This window comes from Malus sylvestris, chromosome 10, assembly GCF_916048215.2.
Source record: "Malus sylvestris chromosome 10, drMalSylv7.2, whole genome shotgun sequence".
Taxonomy (NCBI): domain Eukaryota; kingdom Viridiplantae; phylum Streptophyta; class Magnoliopsida; order Rosales; family Rosaceae; genus Malus; species Malus sylvestris.
Window position 1 is genome coordinate 6,836,443 of NC_062269.1, and position 22,157 is coordinate 6,858,599.

Below are 22,157 nucleotides of genomic sequence, written 5' to 3' on the forward strand. Positions count from 1 at the left end.
TAGCCAAATCTGCTTAGCCCTTTTCTGAACCTTTCAGTGTTACAATGCCCATAACTTCTTCTAGAAGAATGATATTAACAATCCGTAAATTTCTCCAGAAAATAGACATCCGTAGCTTTCCAAGAATATAAGGCTCACTCTCTCATTCATTCTGAGCTATTCGTAACATGCTTCCAAAGTCAGCTAATCTGCACAGGCAGTTTTGACGAATTTGTTACTTAATAACTCACTTGTGCTACTTTTCTTTTCTTTGCTTGATAAATCACACAAAACACAAAAACATAGTAAATAACTAAAAAATATAAGGAACTAACTAAGAAAAGACAAGTGAATTTTATGTAAAATATATATAAATATGAGCTTATCAAGTGTGTGCCAATAATTTTGCAAATAAATCCAAAGAAAACCCACAGAAACTGAACCAAACCGTCATATGCCCATACTGCAACACAGGATGATGACCATGGTACTAGGCGGGAAGGACCAGGAATTGGTGCCATAGGGAAGGACTATACTCGTAGAGAAAAAGGCAAGGGGATTTTGTCAAGTTAAGAAGATGACTCGTTATCTAGAACTTCGGACTCTGTTGGAGTGGGAAGTAGTAACTATGGTTATACTCATAACCAACCATTTCCCTACCCTTCATATCCCATTCATGTTGGGATGGAATCGAGCGACTCATGAAAAGAATCCGAGACTCAATCTTCAAATGATTTTGCTTATAGACAACGTCAACCAATCTCGGATCCATATGGGTGGCATGTTAACAATTACATGCAAAACTATTTTGGGAATTTATCATTTGATAACTACTCTTCACAATACACTCACTCTACACATAGAGATGATGAAGATAGTGAAAAATTTGAACCTCATAGAAACTCTATGTGGTACTAAGTCACTCATGTATCTTACCATGCAATGTATAAAGTGTAAAATATTGTACTAATTCATTATATATAAATGATTATGGTGTGTTTAAACTTCTTTCATTAATTACTACATATTTTCTACACTCACAATGTTTGTCAGCTCGCTATATAATCAACTTGATAATGTTAAATCCATCATGCAATGCATTTCCTTCCAATTTTTTTTGATAAACTAATAGATAATTGACTAAATAAACATCCTGCAAAGTTTCAATAAAAATTTCCAAGTTTTTTTTACAATTTCCGTGGTTTCCATATAATTTTTATCGATATCGATATCGATATTATCCCGATATTTCCATCGATATTTTCGTATTTTCGGACTACCGATATTTCCATATTACCGATATTTAATACCTTGGCAATAAGTCGGTTTAGGTTTTAGGGTTATTAGTTTGGGCGTGCAACCTTTTTTTTCACTCAAAAAAAGTATTATGTTTTTTATTTAATTATTTATTGTTTTAAAATATATTTTCCTTAACGAGTAACACGTCGAGTTATATTACCCGTTAATATTATCGGATCGATTTCAGGTCGGGTCATTTTACCCGTTTATTTTAACGAGTGTTACACGACATGATCCGTTAAAATATCGGGTATGATACGAAAACAATACGAACACGGGAAACACAACACGAATTCTAGGTCTAATTATAGTCATAGACCATTAGACCTTGCTTTTATTTTATATAAACATAAAAAAAAACGGAAACCAAACCGAAATCGAACCGGAAAAAACCGAACTAAGAAAAAACCCAAAAAAAATGAACCGAACCGAACCGAAATTTCGGTTTAGTTTCGGTTTTGCCAAAAAACAGAATCTAGCGCTAGGTCAATGGACCATCTTGATGGTGTGAGTCAATTTTAGGGATCATTTATGATAAAAACCCGTAAATCTTGTGACTCCATTTATGTGCCACATCAATACTTAATGGAAATTTTAACATAATTATGACGGAATGACTACATTGATTTGCGACTTCTATTTTCAATGACTACATTAATTGATTTTCAATTTCAGACACCATCTTGATGATGAAAATCAATTTTAAGGATTATTTATGATAAAAATCAATATAAGAATAATCTTTGAGTAATTTTAAGAATTTTAAAAATTTCGATTATAAAATTTTTAGGATAAAAATAAGTTATTTACAATTGAAGTAAAATAGGAACTGTATCTCTCCGCCGATCCACAAAACTCCCCCTTCCCTCTCAAAACGCTCTGCAATTACTCCTCGCCGCCGTGACTGTCACTTTCTTGTTCCTTGACCTTCTCTTCCCTTCTCCGCCTCCTCCTCCTTCAACTTCGTTGCTTGGCACTTCGAAGACTACAGCTTACTGTTTCCATTCCCGCTGTTTGGTTGCCGAGAAAAAGGTACGCAAAGGAAGAGAGAAACAATTCGTTCTCTTTAATTTTTTAGAGTTGCTATTTTCCTTTTTACTTCCCCAAATTTTCTGAGCTGCCAAACGGAGAGCTGGTTTAGTTTACTGCTCCTGGAGTTCTTGTTCTTAATAGCTGGCGAGGGCCTGAAAACGGCGCCGCATTGCCATTTGATACTATCTAATATGATCAGCAGAGCCTTTAATTTCGTCAATTGAATTGTATTTCATACAATAAACAATGTAATTAGTTTGTTCAAAAACTTAAATAAGATCGTTTTATTGTGTGTATGCTGTAGGTATAAATGGCACGCTCCAAGGCTCCGGCAAAGAAGCAGCAAAAGCGAGGCATCGACTTCAAGGTAATCGATATTTCGGGTTTTGAATGCATTTTGCTTTGGGAAGTTCAACATCTGAAACTTTGTCTGCATTTGATGTTTATTTTCTTTTGCAATTTTTGCAGAAAATAAAGCGAAAGATTGGCAGAAAGTTGCCGCCACCAAAGAACGCCACGAATACTGAAATTAAGTCCAAAGGTTTTGATTTTAATCTGTTCTTAAATTCATGAGTTGATATTGCTTTTTGTACTCTCTGTCGTTTTTCGTTAATTCATTGAAAGGAAAATTCTGTCATCGTTTTAAAATAAGTTTGTTTGGGGGTGACGAGAGTAATTAAGGATGAGAGTTTGATTGTTTGAAATACTTTTTCTTGCCACGATGAAGGAGTTGCCTTTGTGCTTCCATTTTGATGTCAAATATCGTGGTGTGCTAGTTTCTTAATGAGTACTAAATAATGGTCACTGTGAGCAGCAATTGTTCTTCCCGAACAGAGTGTGGCATCGGAGAAGGCAGGATTAGCAGTGAACAAGAAAGGTTTAACGTTGAAAGAACTTCTTCAGCAAACATCTCATTACAACCCAAAAGTTCGTAAAGGTATTTTAATGTTATTTTAAAATATTTTCTTAATGAAAGCGCTTACAGCTGTATAGTATCTTCCAAAATATGAGAATTAATCTATTTTTAACCTGAAATAGATTACCTAGATCGTTGATCATATATTTCTGCATATTGATTGTGTTTTAATGTGTTAAATTTGAAGAAGTTACGACCTTTTCAATAATTATGTTGTCTAGGAAGTTGTTTCCCCTTATTGATATTCTGTACCATATAGTATATATCTAATAATCTTACTGTTATTTCTCTCTGAAGATGCCTTATTGGGTATGAAGGATTTACTCCTTAGGTATCCAGAAGAGTTGAGGTTGCACAAGTATGCTGTTGTTGAAAAGCTGCGTGAACGCATTGGCGATGACAATAGGCTGGTTCGAGATACGCTATATCAACTTTTTAAGTCAGTAATTTTACCTGGCTGTAAGGAGGTAATTTTTTATTCTTGTCTGAATGCAGCAAGGTAAAAACCTGTTGTGAATTATATGTATTAATGCGAAACAAGGACGATTATTTTTTATTATTTGCAGTTCAAGAAACTTTTGGGTTGTTAATTTCACTATTTTCCTCTTAATTTTTTCACGATACATGTGTCTTATATGCCAAATTTTATTCAATTGTTGCCGTGCATTGCACTAAATTAAACTGCCAGGCCATACTTCTGGAATTAATTCTGTCTCTTTCATAGAAATTGACATAAATTATCTTTGAAGGGCTTATTCTTTTTCCTTCCTAGTTTTCACTTTTTCTTAATGTTATGCATCTTCCATACAATAGAACAATTTGGTAGTTTCACATCTACACTGCTTTTATTGTATATATGGATTCATCTAAGTGTAACATTGTTTTGAGATTTTGTTGTCATCATCTCTCTATTATTATCATTAAGTTCGGTGGTGTTTATAGCCAATGAATTTAATGTGACATTTTCCCCCTTCTTTTCTTGTCCAGGATAATCAAGAGCTGTTGATTTCCTTGATGATGGCCTATATATTTAATGCAATGACACATTTAGCAATCGATGTTCGGTTGATGGCTTTCAAATTTTTGGAGCTTGCTATCCAATACCATCCACCTTCCTTCTTCTTGAATGCTGAAAAGGTATCCTAAGATTGTGCTGTAAAATGTTGTATGCAGTGTTTTCATTGGAATCATTTATTAGATATGTTATCCTGATGTACAACTGTAGAATTTCTGATTTATGCTTTGGTCATTAACTATGAACTGTTATATGGTTTGTTGTTCTTCTATGCATTATTCTAATGGACTTTAGGCATATTCTGGTAGTTATGTACCTGTCACAAAGATCGGACGTTACATGATAATCATCTTTTGAGATTCCACACTGTCTCTTAGTTACATTATAATGGTAATTTATGGCTAGAGTTTGCTACTTTGTGGTCTAGTGTTACGGATTGAGGCCTTATTCAACAACATTCTTTTTCTCCAAGATTCTGCTCTTTCTGTAATTCTTGGTCTCTTCTCTTCATGTTTTCTTTGCTCTCATTCTGCTCAATAACATGAAAGTTCTTATAGATGTTGAGCTTTAGGTTACTTGTCATCTTCTTTCTTTCTTTCTTATTCCCACTAGACATGTTATTCCTGTACGCAGATATTCTTGTTCGAAACTTTATCCCTGGTGGGTGTGCGAGCTTGTCTGTTTGGTTGCCTTTATATTTTCCACTGCGTTATTTCCTATCAATTGTTTATGATTTTGTCCGTCTGTGTGGTTAATGAATCTAAATATTAGATGAACTCGAAATTTTCAGTGTTACTGCTCTCTTTTGTGTTTAAAGATAACTTTTAAGGTTGTTTTAACGATTGCTTCATTGACAGATTCTTCAAAGCTTTGAGGATATTCTGGGGAGGAACCAGTTTTTTTTAGAGGACAAGGGCAAGCTCAAGACTGCTCTTGCCGGCCTGGAACTATGCTTGTCACTTTTGCCATGTAACAAGAGAGAAGCTCGCTCATGTGAAAAGGTATTTTTAAGTTTTCTTAAAATCCGGAGGGTTTGCACGTTTTCTTTCATTGTTTGTATCGTGCAGTGTGAGCCTGCTTGTTTTCTTGTACCTTCCAGCTGTATTCTTTCATTGCACATTATTCTTGAAACTTTGCGGTAAAATTTTGTTATTGTTGTTATTATAATCATCATTTTCCCTTACTTAGTTAGTATAGACAAGGGGTGCAAAGCATGTGTCAGTCAGAAAGCCGTGAAAAGTAGCCTCAACTGCACATGTGAAACTTTTGAAAATAAATTTGTTTTTATTCATACTCGGAGATCTGACTTTTGAAGCTGGACGAACAATTTTTTAATGGGAGAGTATTTTTTTTCTTGGGTTATAGTGGTGATCAGAGGCCAAATGAAAGGAAAAAAAAAACTATCTAGGCATATAATTGCATCAGGAAGAAACTGTTCTGAGTTACTGATTTTAGTCTCTTGCCTTATTGATGAAATAGTTTTGTAATACCTTTCCTTTTACTTAATAGAATGGTGCTGGACAAGGGATACTGCATGCTTTTGAGCCTGATGTACCTGCAAAATCTGCTGGTATGTGATACATTGGTGCATGTGTTTATACGTCATTATCGATTATGTTCTTCGGATGGCACCATGTGTCTAGTCATGGCTCATATCACGACAAAGATCAATATGAGTTTGATAGTTGAAGTTCCTGAACTTTGGAATGATAATACTTATTTTGGTTATGTAATTTTATTAGTTTGTACTTCTTAGTTTCAAATGCCTTGCAGTTGGCAGCATTCTCACAGCAGGAGAAATCAAAATTCACTCTGATAATATTAGCTTGTTACTTAGATTGTGTTAATAAGTTGCTGTTTAGTGGGACAAGCATTCCGCAATTCAAGAACTTCCAATTATTTAATACCTTTTTTCGTTTTCATATTGACCTATCGTCATCTTGCTTTCTTTTGTAGGATGTTCAATCATCATCCCAAAACTAAAGGATCTTGTCCCATTTCTAGTAAATTGTTTCCAAGATTTTATTCCGGAAGTTCAGACTGGCTCTCTTCTTAATACACAATCATTTGATTGTATGCTGTCCATACTTAACAGCATAAACCTTGCAGTCAAATTCTTCTTTTATATGACTGATGAGGGTAAACTAGAATCACAACCTTCTCAAGGGGGGCATGGTGTGACTATGTGTGATACTATCTCTGTGACACTAGTAAAGAAGTTTTTACAAGTTTTGTTTCCCCTGAACATGAGAAATCAACTTTCAGAAAAGGTATAAGTTATAACCTTAATATAACTTTTAAATTCATCATTGTTTCTGTAAAATGACTTCTTTAAGAGTCTCTTGACTGGTCTCACTTTATTTTGCATCCATTCTATGGTCTTTCTGTTTTAATACTCTAGTAAGCATGGAAGCCTATGTATTGCTTGATATTTTATATTTGTATTTTTGTGTCAAAATTTCCGTCATTTGCAATTTCTCTCATTATCGATGTATTTGTCAATATTTTCATTGATATATTCCATTTTTTTCAGACCCTTGTTATTTCATTGATAATGATATATTATACTTTGAATAAAATTGGTATAAAGTTATAGTACAAATGCAATGAATAATGTGTATTTGACCTTCACATTTTGTATTTTGTTCATCTTAGATATTTCTTGCATTTCTCTCAATTTCTCTTCTGTTTTGTTCACCTAAGATATTTCTTGTATGTCTTGCAATTTCGATTCAGTATTTTGGAGTTTTTATTACTATCTAATGGTATCTGAACATGTTGACATTTTCATAGAAGGTCATGTTTCCATAAGTCTGTCTTGTTCTATGGATTATATCAGGCCAACCCCTTGGCAGCTCTTACATTCTTGAAACCTGAGTGTATAGTAAGAATCATATACTAGAGTTTTTTCTTGGGGGGAAATTTCAAACTTTAGGATCTGGGCAGGTGCTATTTGGGCACCAAATATCTTAGAAAGGGATGTCTACTATGTGAGGCACATTCTTAGCTGTAGATGTGTGTGTCTGTGTGTCTGTAGTAACTCATTTCACGTTTTATGAGGGTCTTTTGTTGCCAGTATTACAAGTTCTCTTTTTAACTTGAATTGGTTCTTTTCTATTTCTGTTTGACAGGATGATGTTAAATATTTTGTCTTGAACACTGTGATGACAGAAATATTTTTGCACTTAAGCAAATGGATCTGCCCTCCTCCTGTTTTATTTGAGAAAGTTTTAGAATTTCTGGAAGATTCTCTGCTTGGAAAGGTTGGTTCGTCTACCATAATGTTTTAGTAGGAAGTTGCATTCATGCTGTTCAAATTTCTGCATCATGTGCTTTGTATTTCTTAGAAGTGCTGATTTAGGTGTGATAAGCGGTTATAAGTATAATAGCATTGTAATTTGAATGTTTCTATTCAATGAATTGAAATATAAAATAATCTCATATATTGACAAAAAAAATAAAATGATTTGCATTCTGCTAATGTGTATTAATAATGTCGATGATGGCCTTCAGGGCTTATGGCACATCCTCCCCTTAAGCACAAAGGTGGGGGTTAATTTGGGGTGCAAATACTGGTTGGTGCTTGATGTAATTTGCCTTGAAAAAAGTATATTAAAATAATATCTTCGATATAATAATGTAAATGATGGATTGTTGTTCCACAGCATCACGTTTTGAAGGTAAAAAGAAGTTTATGATCTACATTTTGCCATGATAGTTTGGGCCTCAAATACTGGTGGGTGCTTGATGTAGTTTTTCTAGAAATTAAGACATATTATGTTCAATAGAATAATGTAACTGATAGGTTGTTACTTGCAGCATCAAATTTTGAAGAAAACATTTATGCTCTAGAACTTGCCATGGTGGTTATTTATAAAAGAAAATTTCATTCAATTTTAGTTATTGTATTTAATAGTTTTGTACTGTTATGTTTTAGGTTACATTTCTAATACTTTCTGTAAAGCTTCTTTTAAAATGTTGGAAACTTGTTACTTTACAGGTATGCAATGACACACTTTCTGGTAAGGCAGTCTGGGAGAAGCATTTAATTTCACTTCTTCCTTTTGTTCCAAAACTTGTTTCTCAAGTGGCAGTTGACTGGAAGTCTCGCCTTCTTCAGGTATGAGCTGTGCTTAAAACTATTTTACATTCCAAGAGTTTATCATCAGCAGAGTTATGTCAACGGAATTCCTTTTTCCTTATAAGATTGTCTTTACTCTTTTCTTTAAGTACTTCAATGGTTGTGTAACTGTAGATTTGGTTCTAAAACAATTAGAGGTTCCCAATTTCCACAAACCATTGTAGTGGGGTATTAAATGATTTGTCTTTTAACTTCTGGAAATGATGTTACCTATATATCATTAAATGCAGGCTTTTAGTGAGGCATTCAAGGACTGCAATCCTGTATCCCCTTTAAAATTGGCTTGTATTTCTGTACTGGAGGAGCTGCTAGTTCCTGTAAGCTTGATTCTATACCTCCTGCTTGCAATTTCTCCAAGTTTTTTCTTTCCCTTTAGTATACTTGTGGTAGTAAGAAATCAGACTCCTCTCTCTCTCTCTCTCTCTCTCTCTCTCTCTCTCTCTCTCTCTCTCTCTCTCAAATTGAATTTCGATATATTTTCTACACATCATAGAGACAAGACATGCTGTACCTGGATCCGAGTATTCCCGAGATATTAGACTTTCAGATTACGTGGATAAGAGAGCTTCCTGTGTTGCTTATTCTGCTGGATGATAAAAACCCATACTATTCCCAGGTAACATTTTTTTAACCTCGTAAGACAGACAGTTGTATTGACACAGAAGAATCTAGACAGTAGGTTTTGCATCTGTATCTCTGTGTCAGGACGTTATTCATTAATATTGTCATTATTTATCATCTTTGTTTTTCTGCATAGTCAGTCTTTATCATCACCTATGCTTTTTCACCCCATTAGTTCTGGCTTATATTGCATGTTTCTTCAGGTTGTGCTGCACCTTCTACTTCGCCTGGGACAACGTGCTTTAGTGAACTCTTCCTTTGCATGGGAATATGACAACATCCAATTGTCACTGCAAAAATTTTTTGGCATAAGTCAAGATGATGGTAAGAGCCCATTCAGTAGACACTAGTATTCTTCTTTGTGGATTAATCATCCATCAGCAGACAACTTGGTTTCTTATGATTCCGCCTCTTGTTCTTGCAGGAAATGTATTATATGGTCCCTTTTTAAGGCTTCCCAGAGATTCTCAAGAACTCTCTCTTTCCTGCCTCTGTTATATCTCTAATTTGGGTCCACCTTTGCTGAAGTCAATAGCTTACTGTTGCCTATGTAAGTTATTCATTTCTGCCTTGGTTAGATTCTGTATGGATTTGACAGCTTAGGTTTGGCATGCTGCACAAAGTTCCCTATAGTTATTATTTTGACTTTTTTAATGTCTCATGCGTGCCATTAATATGCAAGCTATTCTTGTTTCTGTTATAACAATTATAAAGGAACCTTGGGATTCCAAAAGTATTATAGGTTAAAGTCACATGGGTATCAGATATGTTCCTTTCTGCACAGTAGTTTTGTTGGTAGAGTTATCTTTTACTACAAGAATCAGGAAAAAAAATCCTATCCTCATCAGTTTCTTCATTAGAAAGAGTGTCATTTTAAAATCTGATGTAGAAACCATTTTGTTGCATCATTTTGTGGCTGAATGATAGTAATTTTCCATCAACTGGAACATAGATGCTTGCCATTCATGTCTTAATGTAACTGTCATTTGTTAAGTGATTAAATCCAAATATATAGGGGGTTAGACGTGCCATTAAACATCAAAGGGTGATTCTGTTCTGATTGATGTTATATGGTAACAATATGAAGTAATGATGAATGTTCTCTCTTCTGCTTTCCAGTGATGTGTGAACATTGTTGAAGTATGACGAGTTATTTGCAAATTGGGATTGTTTAAGTGACATTTCTATCTCTTTCCTGTTCATTGCAGGTCCTGATCTGGAACAATATGTATTATTTCGAATCATAGAGGTCCTGAATTCAGCTTATAAATCTGGGCATATTCAGATTGTTGATCACATTAGTTTCTTGATCACTTTGCTCTCCCGTTTCAGAGTTTTCCCAGGTACGTCTGACAGAATTTCTTCTCCTCTTCATGGTTTGTATTAGTATGTGTAATTTCTATTTGCACGGGTTGACATCTTATGATGACTTTCAAATTTCAAGTTTTCTAGTTTCTACTAATATGGTGACTTTCAAATGATTTAACCTTTTTCATGCTTTATCGTAATAAGGTAACTAAATTGCAAGTGTAAGACTTTGTCAACACATTTTATAAGGCTGCTTCAGAACAAAAATTATCTTGCTCTGAGATTTTGGGATAGAAAGTTCCTGCTCTGGACTATTTATAGCTATTTATTGTTTTTTCTGCCAAAAGATCCGATGCCTTCATATTAGTATTACTAGAGAACCAATTTATTACTTATATGCATAATTTTTATTGCAATTTCTTGGGTTCCAAACCTAAAATGGCTTCATCATGGCAGAAAATATCGTTCCTGTTAGAGAGAGTGATGTGAATATCTCAAATCGAGGGACTTTTAAGTCACTCAGCCGAATTGTCTGCTCATGCCTGTCACAGATGGGTGATAATACTCTTGTTTTGCAGATGCTAGAGAAAATTATACTCGATCAGATGGTGAGTTGACTAGATAACTTCATCTTATTGTGTTTTTCTGTTTTCTTTACATCAATATCTTCTTAACTTATTATTTTTTAACTTCATCTTCTTAACTTTGTCAACTTACTGTGTGTTCCTGTGTTTTCTTTCTGAAAGTTACAGTTTATCTATTTTTCCTGATTCTGATTTTTGTACATATTTCAGTCTCAAAATCCTCCTCTAGACAACATTTGTGCTATGCTTAGGACGCTTATTACACTGGACTCTAAAACCACAATAATTTCCCAAAGAGCTTTTATAAGCCTTGGCAATATCCTTCCACGGTATCTGATTGACGGTGTGCAGGTAACTTTCATTTCTTGTTCGGAGAGCATCTGCCTTAACCACCCAAACACCATTTTTTACTTTCTTGTGTCTTCTAACTTAGTTTGGAATATTTTCCACTGAGGATTCCAGTGTTTTTGGTTTCTGAAATTCAATATTTATTGAATCTGTTATTCTCTGCTGCTCATATGTAAATTTGTCTTTCCCATGAAAATAAGTTTTTTCACGGGATGCTCAGATTTGATATCTGTTATTGATGTAGGACAAGATAGGGGTCAATTAAAGCGGAGAAAATCAAAGAAACGAGAGTGCTACAAAATAAGAAAGAATAATGCTCATGCATTCAAGAATAATATCTGGAAGTAGGAAAAAGTATTAAGTCAGTGTTGCATATTTGTTAGTGGCTCGATTACATTTCAAAGAAAAGAGGCTTAAGTTTTAAGATTTTTAGTAAAGTTTTAGTTTTGGATAACCTTATATTTCCTTGTGCCCCAAGGATTTGGTTTCTTTTTTATTTTTTCACTAGTTACTCAGGATTTTCTTTATGTTTCCTTTATTAATTAGATTTTTAGTATTAATGACGATGCAAGGCAGCATTAATATCATGCACATAGTTGTCCAGGGTGGGATAATTGGGTTAGGATTAGGCTGGCCTGGGTACGCTGTCTGCAAATGTAACCAAAATGAGGATAATGGATTAGGGTTAGGCTGGCCTCGGTACGTTTAATATCTTTCTAACAAAGAGAGAGAGTAATTCATGCATGCATAATAATTGACTCATTATCCTTGGCAAAGAGAAAAGACATCCACAAAGACGTTTTGCTTTACAGGTTCATCTTAAATTGTTGTGTTTTCCAATAGGAACCTCTATGAAGTACAAATGTATCTTTGTGTTGTAAGTTGCTAGTTACCATGTCATACTTCCATAGTTGTACGTTGTGACACAAGAATCGATGGATTGGAATCTTTAAATATCATGTCCTCTAATAAAAAGCCAACAAAATATAATTTTGTTTGCAATCTCATACTACCGCTGGTCTGGAGGATGGGGTTTTGGAAGGGATGTCTATATATGTCTTTTCAATAATTATCAATATAGGGAACATTTTGCAGATATCTTGCTCTAATGCTTTCTATATGTTTGTAGACGTGTGGTATTGTTTTACATTTTGTGCCCCCTCTTCGTGAACTTTTAAATTGTTGCATAACGCTCTAGTGCATAGTATTCTATTTCAAACAATGAAGGTCCTTCGGCCTTGTTTCAGTTTTACCGTTTCTCAAGTTTCTGCCTTCTGATGCAGTGCATTGTTGAAGATGACAAGAAGACCACCGTTTCCATTTCTTCAAGTTCATGTCGTTATTATCTCATCCCTTGCTTTGTCTTGTTTGATAAAAGTCACAAACTTCTGAATCTTGTATTGAATACGTTGGGGTCATGGATAACTGAAAGTAGTTTGCTGCATGTAACTGGTGATCTTACCCACTACGCAACTGACACTTCAAGTATGGTAGATGCAGTCGTTTTCCTGCTTCAATTGATGCATATGGATGACAAAATCTGTCAAATCATATCTTCGTTCAAGGCAGAGATTGACTATATCATGAAAGGCATCAGGTTATTACAGGTATTTTCATTGCACGCTCAGGCATAACCCTGCATATTCAGAGAATCTTGATTTTTTTTTTCCCCTTACAGCATACCTGAAGCTCGTCCTCTTTTGAATTTGATTATTTGATCCATTCCCGTGATAATTCCAATTATTATAAATTATAAATGTTTAAAAAGAGAGTAACTGCAGTGCAATGTCTAGTCAACATGTACATGTTACATATGGTATGTACTGCGTGCAGTGGATGAAAGGATTGATATACGTAGTGATATATGGGGCAATGTTCAAAAATATATAAATTGTAATTTGAAGAGCGTTATGGATTGAAAAGTCTTTGATATTCTAATTGATCTGTCACTCCATATGTAACTACTTTACAACTGGAAATTTTTGTCCCAGGTGTAATTCTTTCGTTGGTTTGATTTGGTTTTTTCCACGCACTCAACTCTTACATGTGCGCTTTGTGTTGAGATCTTTTTTTTTTTTTTTTTTTTTTCCGGAAAAAAAATGGCGATCTTTAATTTTGTTCTACTTTATTTGTGCAGTCATCAAAGGAAATCAGCATGACGATTGAAGAAAAGCACCAGGTGCAATGTGCACTTGGTAGACTACAGAATGTAATAAATACACTGCACGCTGAGATGCAGTCAGTCTAGAAGAACGTTGTTAACCTGAGGTAACCTGCGTTGTGAGTCTTCTTCTTCATAAGCATCTTTAGGATTCATTTATGTGTAGGGTCCTAATAATCCGCTTCCTTTTTAAGCCACCATCACACCCCCCACCCCCTCTTTCCTCTCTCTCTCTCTCTCTCAAATAAATAAATAAAGAGATGAAAGTGACTATTCAGAAGTTTATATTTCATGCGTACACAATCCAGTGGGAGGAGGGAGACGAGAGTATATGGCTCTGGAATGTGCTTTAGCCCTTGTTGCTTTAAAATCACACTTGGAAGCAAGGTTCTAAAAGACGCTAGGCGCTAGTCGGGCAGCAGGCTGGGGCCTCGCGCCTAGGCGGCTAGGCAGGGTCTAGGCGGGCGACTAGGCGGATTTAAGTAAATTCATTATATTTTGTGTAAATAAGGGTCTATTTATACTTAAAATATATATAATTTTATCATAAACTACAAAATAGAATGACATATGTATTACGAAGTATTGGAACATAATGAAAACATGGGGAACAAGCATATATTGTGTACTCATGTAAGTATTCAACAAGTCTCTTACAATTTATTGAAAAAAAATTAAATGCAAATTGAAAGTTATCTATTTTCTAAGTGAGTCGCAACCTAGGCAGGTTTGGGCGGGCTAGGCGGGCACCTCAGCTCGTCTAGGCGCCCTTTCTTAATTTTCAAACGCTTAGGCATTAATCGGGACAGTGACCAGCCGCCTAGCGCCTAGCCGGGGCCTAGGCGGCGCTAGGCGGGGATTTTTAGAACAGTGTTTGGAAGACATTTGGGATAACGATTAGCGAATGACCAATTTTAGATAAACAGTTTAACTACTTGTTTTCCGGACAGCAGTAAGTGTCCGCTGCATCTGATTCCGTTGTTGCAGGAGTACACAACTATGGTGGAAGTACAAGGAGTTTAAAGAGAACAGAGGGTCCAGATCCAGTAGCTAGAGTACGGCTTCTGGATTGATGTTGGTCGTCAATCCTTGACTTGGTTCAGCTTAGGTACTCGAAGGCCCGGACTGAATGCACATCTCCCTCATGGTTTTCAACGAGTGTAACTAATCAAAAGCAAAAGAAGAAAAGAGTCTCAAAACATGTAGCATATTTTTCGGGTTTTGGTTGTATGAAACTAAAGTAGTGTCTCCATCATATATCTGGCTATGTTGGGTGTCCAATTTTGTTGTAGAAAGATTGAAACAGATTGATGGCGATTTAGGAATAGTGTTTCTTTGTACTTTTACTCCTTATCTTTAACCTAGTAATTGACAAGATCATTATTTTTGTTAATCCTGTTATTTACAACTAAAAACATACTAAATTCTCCAAAATAACAAATTAGTTCAAAATATTCCAGGAACACACAAAAATGAAAGGTAGAAGAAAAACAAAACAAGATTGGTGCAGATGATAAACCAAATGCCCTCGAAAGATTTATATTTTCTTCATATATTTATGATTTATAAAGGAAGTCATTAAGGGAAGGGATCCTTATTTTTTTATAAAAATGGAGGTTAGTTGTGGGGTCCATACCATATCGAACTTTAACGATTCAAATCATTTATTTTTCAAATTGTACCTTATAGACCATTCTTGCAAAATATTAGTCAAATCGGAAATATTTAAGACATCTAATTGGATTCAAAGAAATGAACGAATATTTTGTTATATAAGAAACAATGAAATTTGATCTTGATAATTGAATAGGCAAATGGTTTCTGATTGAATTGAATTTTTACAAGAATGATATATGAATCGAGACTTACAAAATAGACAGTTTGAATCCTTGAATTTCGATGTAGAGTGAGCCTCACACCTAATCCCCATTTTTTTTCAAAAAATGGAGATCCTTTTGCATAAAGGGCCTATATAACTATCTCAAAAATCAAAATAGAGGATGATTCACGTATGGTTAATCAACTGAACTTCTCATAGTTCACATCTTTTGTGTCCCGACAAGCACTCTCGCTTTCGCTCTCTCCTGAATCATTCTTAGAAGATCAAGGGTCAGTCGACAGTGCACTACTCTAAAAGATCCTCCTAGTCAGCTTTCTTACGTCTGACGGGTTTAATTGCTTGTTATTATGTCAGACTTTATGATTTGTGTTTCAAGGTGGAACCAAGGGAAGCTTGCAACCTTTGGCTAGGATTATAAAGATGCCGAGACCCTAAACTGGCTTGTTAAATGTTTAACACTTTAAAACTCTTTAGTTTTCATTAACTCTGAAATTTGTGTTTGTATGCAATGTAACTCATTATTCATCTAATTAATTAAGTGATTGACAACAATACTTACATGTATTTAATAGAATCGTCATTTAACGGTCATATGTAATATATGCGAATATACGTAAATTGGGAGATCATATATGATCGTTGAGATGATGATTGTATTAAATACATATAAAAAAGTATTAATAACATCCTTCTTTTTGTTACTCCATTGATTAAAATCCTATTCATTTTCAATTTTTGATCAAGGTTCTTGAGTATTAATAACATCATTAATTATTTGAATAATAAAATATTTTTATTTTTAAATATATTCATTTAGTGTTAAAAATGTTACAATTAGTATATTTATATTTATGACTAAATTTTTTATCATATATTTTTATTTTTGGTTTGTACTTATTTTTAATTGCAAATATTTTTTAATTTGTACCAATTTTCTTTTCATTTTTAATTTGTACCCATATATTAGTTTCTTTTTGTGCCCAATTTTTTAAAGTTTTATTTGTGTTTATACCCATGTGTATACTATCACAGCCTGTCCCGAAATATTTTATCGATGACGTGAAGTTATTAAATTACCCTTGAACGTTGTGAGTTATGTGGTGGTGTGGTTTAAGTTTAAGTTTTATTTGGATTAATTCTAAATTTTCCTAAGTTTTGGGACACTTAGGACTTAGAAGGTATTTTCTTTGGTTTTGGGTTGGTGACCCACGTGGACCACACACACGCACACTTTCCCTTTCTCCCGTGGACTTCTCTTTCTCACTCTCTCGAATTTCCTGCAACTTCTGTACAAACTATACGGACAACCTTCGAACTCTCCATTTCAGGCACGGATCGAAGTTTTAAAGGTAAGATTCTTGCTCATTGTAACCTCCTGAGTTCATTGGTACCTTTGTTTGGACGTGAATGCTTCGAAAAACCCTAGAACTCGTAACCCAGAAATTTAGCATTGTTCATGTGGACGTAAATATGATTGTTTCAAGAATTTCAAGCTCATAGGGAGCTTAAAGAGGTCCTTACGAAGCTCGGAGTACTCGTTTAAAGAAATTGGACGTTGGAATCGTGATAACAAAGAGTTTCAAATTTGGTCGGAATTATCGAGGCTTTTTCCGGCGAATTTCTGACGAGTTGGAGGTCGGGGCAGGTATGATTTTGTTCCTCTTGTTGAGATCTTTAAAATGGTACCAATTATATTGAAAATGGTGCAAAAATGAAGAAGTTAGGACAATTTATTTAGTTTTACAGAAACCGACGAAGTCACCGGCGACCGGCGACTCGCCAAAGAAGATAGAGAATATTCCGTCAGTTTTGACGAAAAATGCTAACAGCGTTGGCTGACGCCGTTAAGAATCTAACGGTATATGCATGGATTCGATGGAATATTCCTGACGGCGTTAACTGACTCCGTCAGCGTGCCTGGCATGTGCCTGCGCGTGGGCGTCGTGTGTTGCTATGCCTTGGGCGGCGCGTGGGTGGTCCAAAAATTATTCTAAAAATTTGGGGATGATCCTGAGGTTGTGTAGGTGACTGTGGTATATTCATATACCCAATTTGAGCTATGTATGAGAAGTTATTAGCTAGTTTTGTCTATGTGATTTAAATAACATTTTTATAGTTAATTCGCATATAGGTGAGACTTATCCAGAGGACGAGCCTGTTCAAGGATGACTTGGGGGCTACGACCCTTCGACATACTAGTGAGTGGGCTTTTGGTTTTCAGTATATATTTATATACTTGATATTTTCTTAGAAATATGACTTTAAATGAAAGTATGCCTTAAATGCCATGCATATGAATTTATATTTCGTATATGAATTGGTATATGATGCATTATATATAATTGTGGTGTTGTGGACGCTCAGGTAAACTCAGGTGAGTTATGTTAGGTTATATGAATTATCAATGGTGCGATATGTGATTGAATAATGTGGAGCTCATAAAACTGCACCTAGGGTGATTGTGATTTAGCCAGAGATATGACACAGACCTGTTTATTATGTCACTTCTTGGACCATATGCTCATATTGGATCCAATTTAGGTGCACAGTCCTGTCGTATAGACCATCTTAGGTGGTTCCAACTCGTAGGTGACTAGCGATTTATCGCCCATCTATTATGTGAGAGTAGTATTGAGCATGATTATATTACACCCACTATTGTCATACAAACCTTGTCATTTGGTTCCGACTCTTGTGCAATATAGTGCTGTATAGGTCATTGTAGTGACTCCAGTTAGATTGACTGTTGAGCTATGAATTCAGCCTACAGACTACCACAGGGGTTCTGGCTAACTTGTTATATTTATATGAAATTATTCTTACCTGAATTGCTTACCCTGTTATATCTTGGCATGGCATACATATGAATATGATTATGTGAAGCATGATTTGAATTGATATGATTACATATATATTTATGTATATGCTTAGATCTTGATTATGGGAAAAATTATACATGTTTTACAGCGAGGGGTTAGATATGTTGATAAATGAAATGGTTTTGTAAAACATTTGTTTTTGCCCACTCACGTTTTTTGTTTTGCGCCCCTCCAGGTTTTAGGTAAGCTTGATATTGGTGGCTTGAGGACTTCGGCGGTTCTGACTTATCAAAATAATTGTAGGACATCATATGGTATTGTATGACTAGTACTTATCCTACTGGACTGCACCTAGACTTTCTATGCTCTGATTAGGAGTACTTACTTTTGTATCTTACTCCTAACACTTCCTGTTTTCTAATGCACTCTAGTAGTTTCGATTTTTAATTATTCATATATTTCTTATCCTTACTGCTTCCGCACTGTGCACATGGCTACGTCACCTTCACGTGACGGCCATCATGCCTTGATTTTGGTCGGGGTGTGTCATATACCATCATGTGACATTGTATATTTAATCAATGATAGAAAAATTACATATGATATATTTATGTTTTATGCCTAAACTTCGTATCATATATTTATATTTTTAGTTTGTACCCACTTTTAATTTGCAACATTTTTTTTAATTTGTAGTATTTTCTTTTTTAGTTTTATTTTGTACCCATGTATTAATTTCTTTTAGCACCTATATTTAAAAAAAAATCATTTGTACTAATAATTTTTTAATCTTTTATCTGTATCCTAATTTATTTATAATGTACCCATTCTTCTTTATTAATGTACCACTTTGTTATATGTGAAATGTACCTATTTTTTTTGTAAAATGTACCAATTTTTTTAACACTATGGATACATTATTTTGCCATTTATTAATTCTTATTTTTACATAGTTTTTATCCATTTATTAAATCAAAATGTTTGAATTTTTTATTGTAACTGTTTCTAATAGTATTATAATGAAGGATTTTAAATTTATATGATTATAAATCTCATAAAATATCAAACAATTAATGTCAAAACTATAAAAATATAAATATTAATAGTAATATAATGAGGTGTACAAAGTCAAAAGACTTTGATCAAACTTTGAATACTATTAAGATTTTAATAAAAAAATGTCAAGGATTAAGCACTGCATCCAAAATATTCCAAAATAAAAAGTGATCAAATTCAATAAAACTCTAGGGTTAGTTCAAAAGGAACAGAAGGCCCAAAGAAATAAATTAGGCGGGAAAATTGACTCAATCCCCCAATTTCCCCAATTTCTTGGCGCCAAAATCAAAGTCAATGATGAGGTAAGCGCAATGAAATCAGATCCAATTCAAATCAACTCCGACGAATTCATGCAATGCAATCAAAGATCAGTGCCTTCTTCAAACCCTCCTCCTCTTCTTCTTACTCTTCACCCAACCCAGCAGCCGCACCTCCGCTTCTTTCCAACGAAAACGACGACGAATTGACCATCTGGGAGAATACGCAGCACCAGTACTGTAACACCTACAAGCGAAGAGCTCCAAACCCGCAAAGGTATTTGTTTTTTGTTCTGGGCTTTCTGCTGTTTGGATGCCGAGAAAAAACGTTTCAATTTTTATTTTTATTTTTTATTAAAAGTTGTTTCTGGGTAGCTTCTGTTAAGACAATTAGGAACTTGGGTTAGCCTGGATTTAAAATTCTGGGATTTTCCATACAGAAAATCCGAGATTTAGTTTATTTATGAATATATTGATTTACTGACTGTTTAAATTTATATTTATTTGCTTCTGTTTCCCTTCCAATCTTTTCTTTGTCTACTAAAGTAGTGGAAGGGACAAAAATCCAGTGAACCAATTGCCGGAGAAACCCTTTTCTGATGGTAATTCCGGGAAGCCGGAATCGACCACATTGGGAAGAACAGTGATCAAGAACAAGAAGAGAAGCTATGCTCAGTTCTATCTGGACTATGGACAGTCTGATTTTAATCTGCACATGTGCTCCACTTGCGGGGATAAGTATACCGCCGGAGACGAAGACGATGAGAAGGCTCACAGGACGCTCACAGGGCATTTCACAAGGACTATACCAATGGAATTCCATTCAAGGTGCAAATTCGTTATAGGTTTTGTGTCTCCTTTGTTAGGTCCATTTATAAAAAAATGAGATTGTTAGAAATGGGTGCTTGTTTACTCAAATTGCTGACCAAATTTTGCAGGGATGGTGCAATGAGAGGGTTGTTCATTTGCCTTCTGTGGAAGGAGGTCGGATTGTTTTGGTGTAAGATTCTGATCCTCCGGCGCAGAGAAACAAGGTTCGAACACAAAATCTGTTTTCTTGAATTTGATACTTTATCAGAGGATTGGATTGGATTGGATAGGATAATTCAAAGAATTCAAGGTATGATAAAGGTAGAGATGAATGATTAGAGTGAAGGAAACTTACCCCATCTGGCTTGCACCTCAATTTAAACACGGTTTTCATTTCTTGCTTCAACCATACCTTGAATATAATGGGTTATATAATCAAATCCAACCCTAGACACCAAACGAGCCCTATGTCTGTGGTATTGTTTCAAGTTAACTTGAAGATGTGCTGAATGGGGTTACTATGTTGTATGGTACAATTCAATTTGAAGGGTACGCCAAATACAAGTGCAAAGAAGACAACAGCTGGCCGACGAAGAGGTGGTTCTGCTGCTGCCGTTGAGAAAAAAAGGTGGCCGAGGTTCAGGAGCTGGTGCCAAGAGAAAGAGATGAATGGAATGGAAAAAGAGATGAAACTTTTCCTTGCTGTGCTGTTGGCACGTTTTATAAGCGAACGTAAATAGATATTTCCTCCGTACATGAACATTTTTGGTAGGAGAGGAATGGTAGGATCTCCAATTTCAGCGTCGGTTTGCAAGGTTGATGTTTATACTAATACTATTGATCTCTAGTTTTAGTGTCGTTTTTAGTGCTTTAGAAATGTGTAGACAAGTTGGCTAGAGCAGTTACTTTTCATCTTCATCCCAAATTCAAATGGCTATTTACGTAATTTAGTTTAAATTAAATTAGAATATCGCTCAATTAACCTTTTTATAATAGAAAGGAGAAATGTCAAATGTTTGAAGCAATGAGCCATAACCGGTAATTGGTCGCTTATTATAGTGTCGAAAGATTTTATTACAATTGAGCAAGAGCAATGATACACCACGCCACAATATTATATGGAAATTGATCATTACAAAATTATTCAATTTTTCTTCGGCTTACACAAACTATATCGATAAATGTTTAAAGTTGCTCACAAAATGCTTGTAGCTCAATTGACTAATAGCATTCATCACTGTATCAACACTGCAACACCAAACGATTGAGGTCCCCAAAACAGATCTAGCTAGAGGGATCCAATGAATCCACCTTTATTTAACTGCATTTGGAAACTATAATAATACCATACAATAGCAAGTTAGTGCCAAGATATATTGGCAAATGCCAACTTATAATATATAAAAGACATAGACATAATATATATATATATATATTTATGTGTGTATATATTGATGGTTTTAATTAAGGGGTGGTAGTGGTAATTGAAGGTGGAGAGGCGATGGGGAAAGTGAGAACTGGAGGGAAATCTGGAAGTGAAGTAATAGGGGGAGGCAACCTGTATTCTGGCCAAAGTGGTGTGGGTGGCAGAAAAGGAAGGTCGATTGTGGGTGGCAGAGGTGGAAAGTTGAGGTTTGGAATATTAATATTGGGCACATTATAAGGAAAGGTTGGTGCTAAGAGTTTTCGAGGGGCGGCGCCGCCGCCCAAGGCTGAAGAAATTGATAATGTGAAAAGGATAGAAGTGACAAACAACCACTTCCAGTTATATGCCATTTTGGACTTGTGATGTGGAACCAAACCAAAGGGAGTGAGCTCGAATTAGCTAATTCACGAGGAAACTCAACAAGGTTAACTTGAGGGAGAAAAGACCCAGGAGATGGTGAATTTATATACGAATGGTTGAAACCTAGTTGTTTTAATTTGGACCCCCCGGAAAAAATTGAGTAAAGGTTTGGTAGTTTGATGGGG

General features: G+C 35.1%; 2 protein-coding genes across 5 annotated transcripts; both read left to right on the top strand.

Annotated features, from left to right (window-relative positions):
* Positions 1–2,094: 2,094 nt before the first annotated feature.
* LOC126586647 (uncharacterized) lies at positions 2,095–14,797 on the top strand. 3 transcript variants are annotated; one of them, XM_050251564.1, is made up of 21 exons: positions 2,095–2,310; positions 2,615–2,677; positions 2,779–2,851; positions 3,125–3,247; positions 3,524–3,693; positions 4,214–4,363; positions 5,099–5,242; positions 5,751–5,811; positions 6,198–6,511; positions 7,373–7,504; positions 8,242–8,361; positions 8,613–8,699; positions 8,876–8,998; positions 9,207–9,327; positions 9,428–9,553; positions 10,212–10,346; positions 10,768–10,919; positions 11,106–11,246; positions 12,527–12,850; positions 13,381–13,523; positions 14,392–14,797. In XM_050251564.1, the coding sequence occupies exons 2-20, from the start codon at positions 2,621–2,623 to the stop codon at positions 13,489–13,491; spliced, it is 2,664 nt and encodes an 887-aa protein (XP_050107521.1). In that variant the 5' UTR covers positions 2,095–2,310; positions 2,615–2,620; the 3' UTR covers positions 13,492–13,523; positions 14,392–14,797. The 3 variants fall into 3 exon arrangements, with proteins under 3 accessions (XP_050107521.1, XP_050107519.1, XP_050107522.1); XM_050251562.1 differs by having other exon boundaries at positions 13,381–13,511; XM_050251565.1 differs by lacking the exon at positions 12,527–12,850 and having other exon boundaries at positions 13,381–13,511.
* Positions 14,798–19,345: 4,548 nt separating this feature from the next.
* LOC126586655 (protein CHROMOSOME TRANSMISSION FIDELITY 7-like) lies at positions 19,346–21,132 on the top strand. Of its 2 annotated transcripts, none has more exons than XM_050251577.1 (4): positions 19,346–19,653; positions 19,923–20,204; positions 20,315–20,410; positions 20,735–21,132. In XM_050251577.1, the coding sequence occupies exons 1-4, from the start codon at positions 19,475–19,477 to the stop codon at positions 20,853–20,855; spliced, it is 678 nt and encodes a 225-aa protein (XP_050107534.1). In that variant the 5' UTR covers positions 19,346–19,474; the 3' UTR covers positions 20,856–21,132. The 2 variants fall into 2 exon arrangements, with proteins under 2 accessions (XP_050107534.1, XP_050107535.1); XM_050251578.1 differs by having other exon boundaries at positions 19,926–20,204.
* The last annotated feature ends 1,025 nt before the right edge of the window (positions 21,133–22,157 follow it).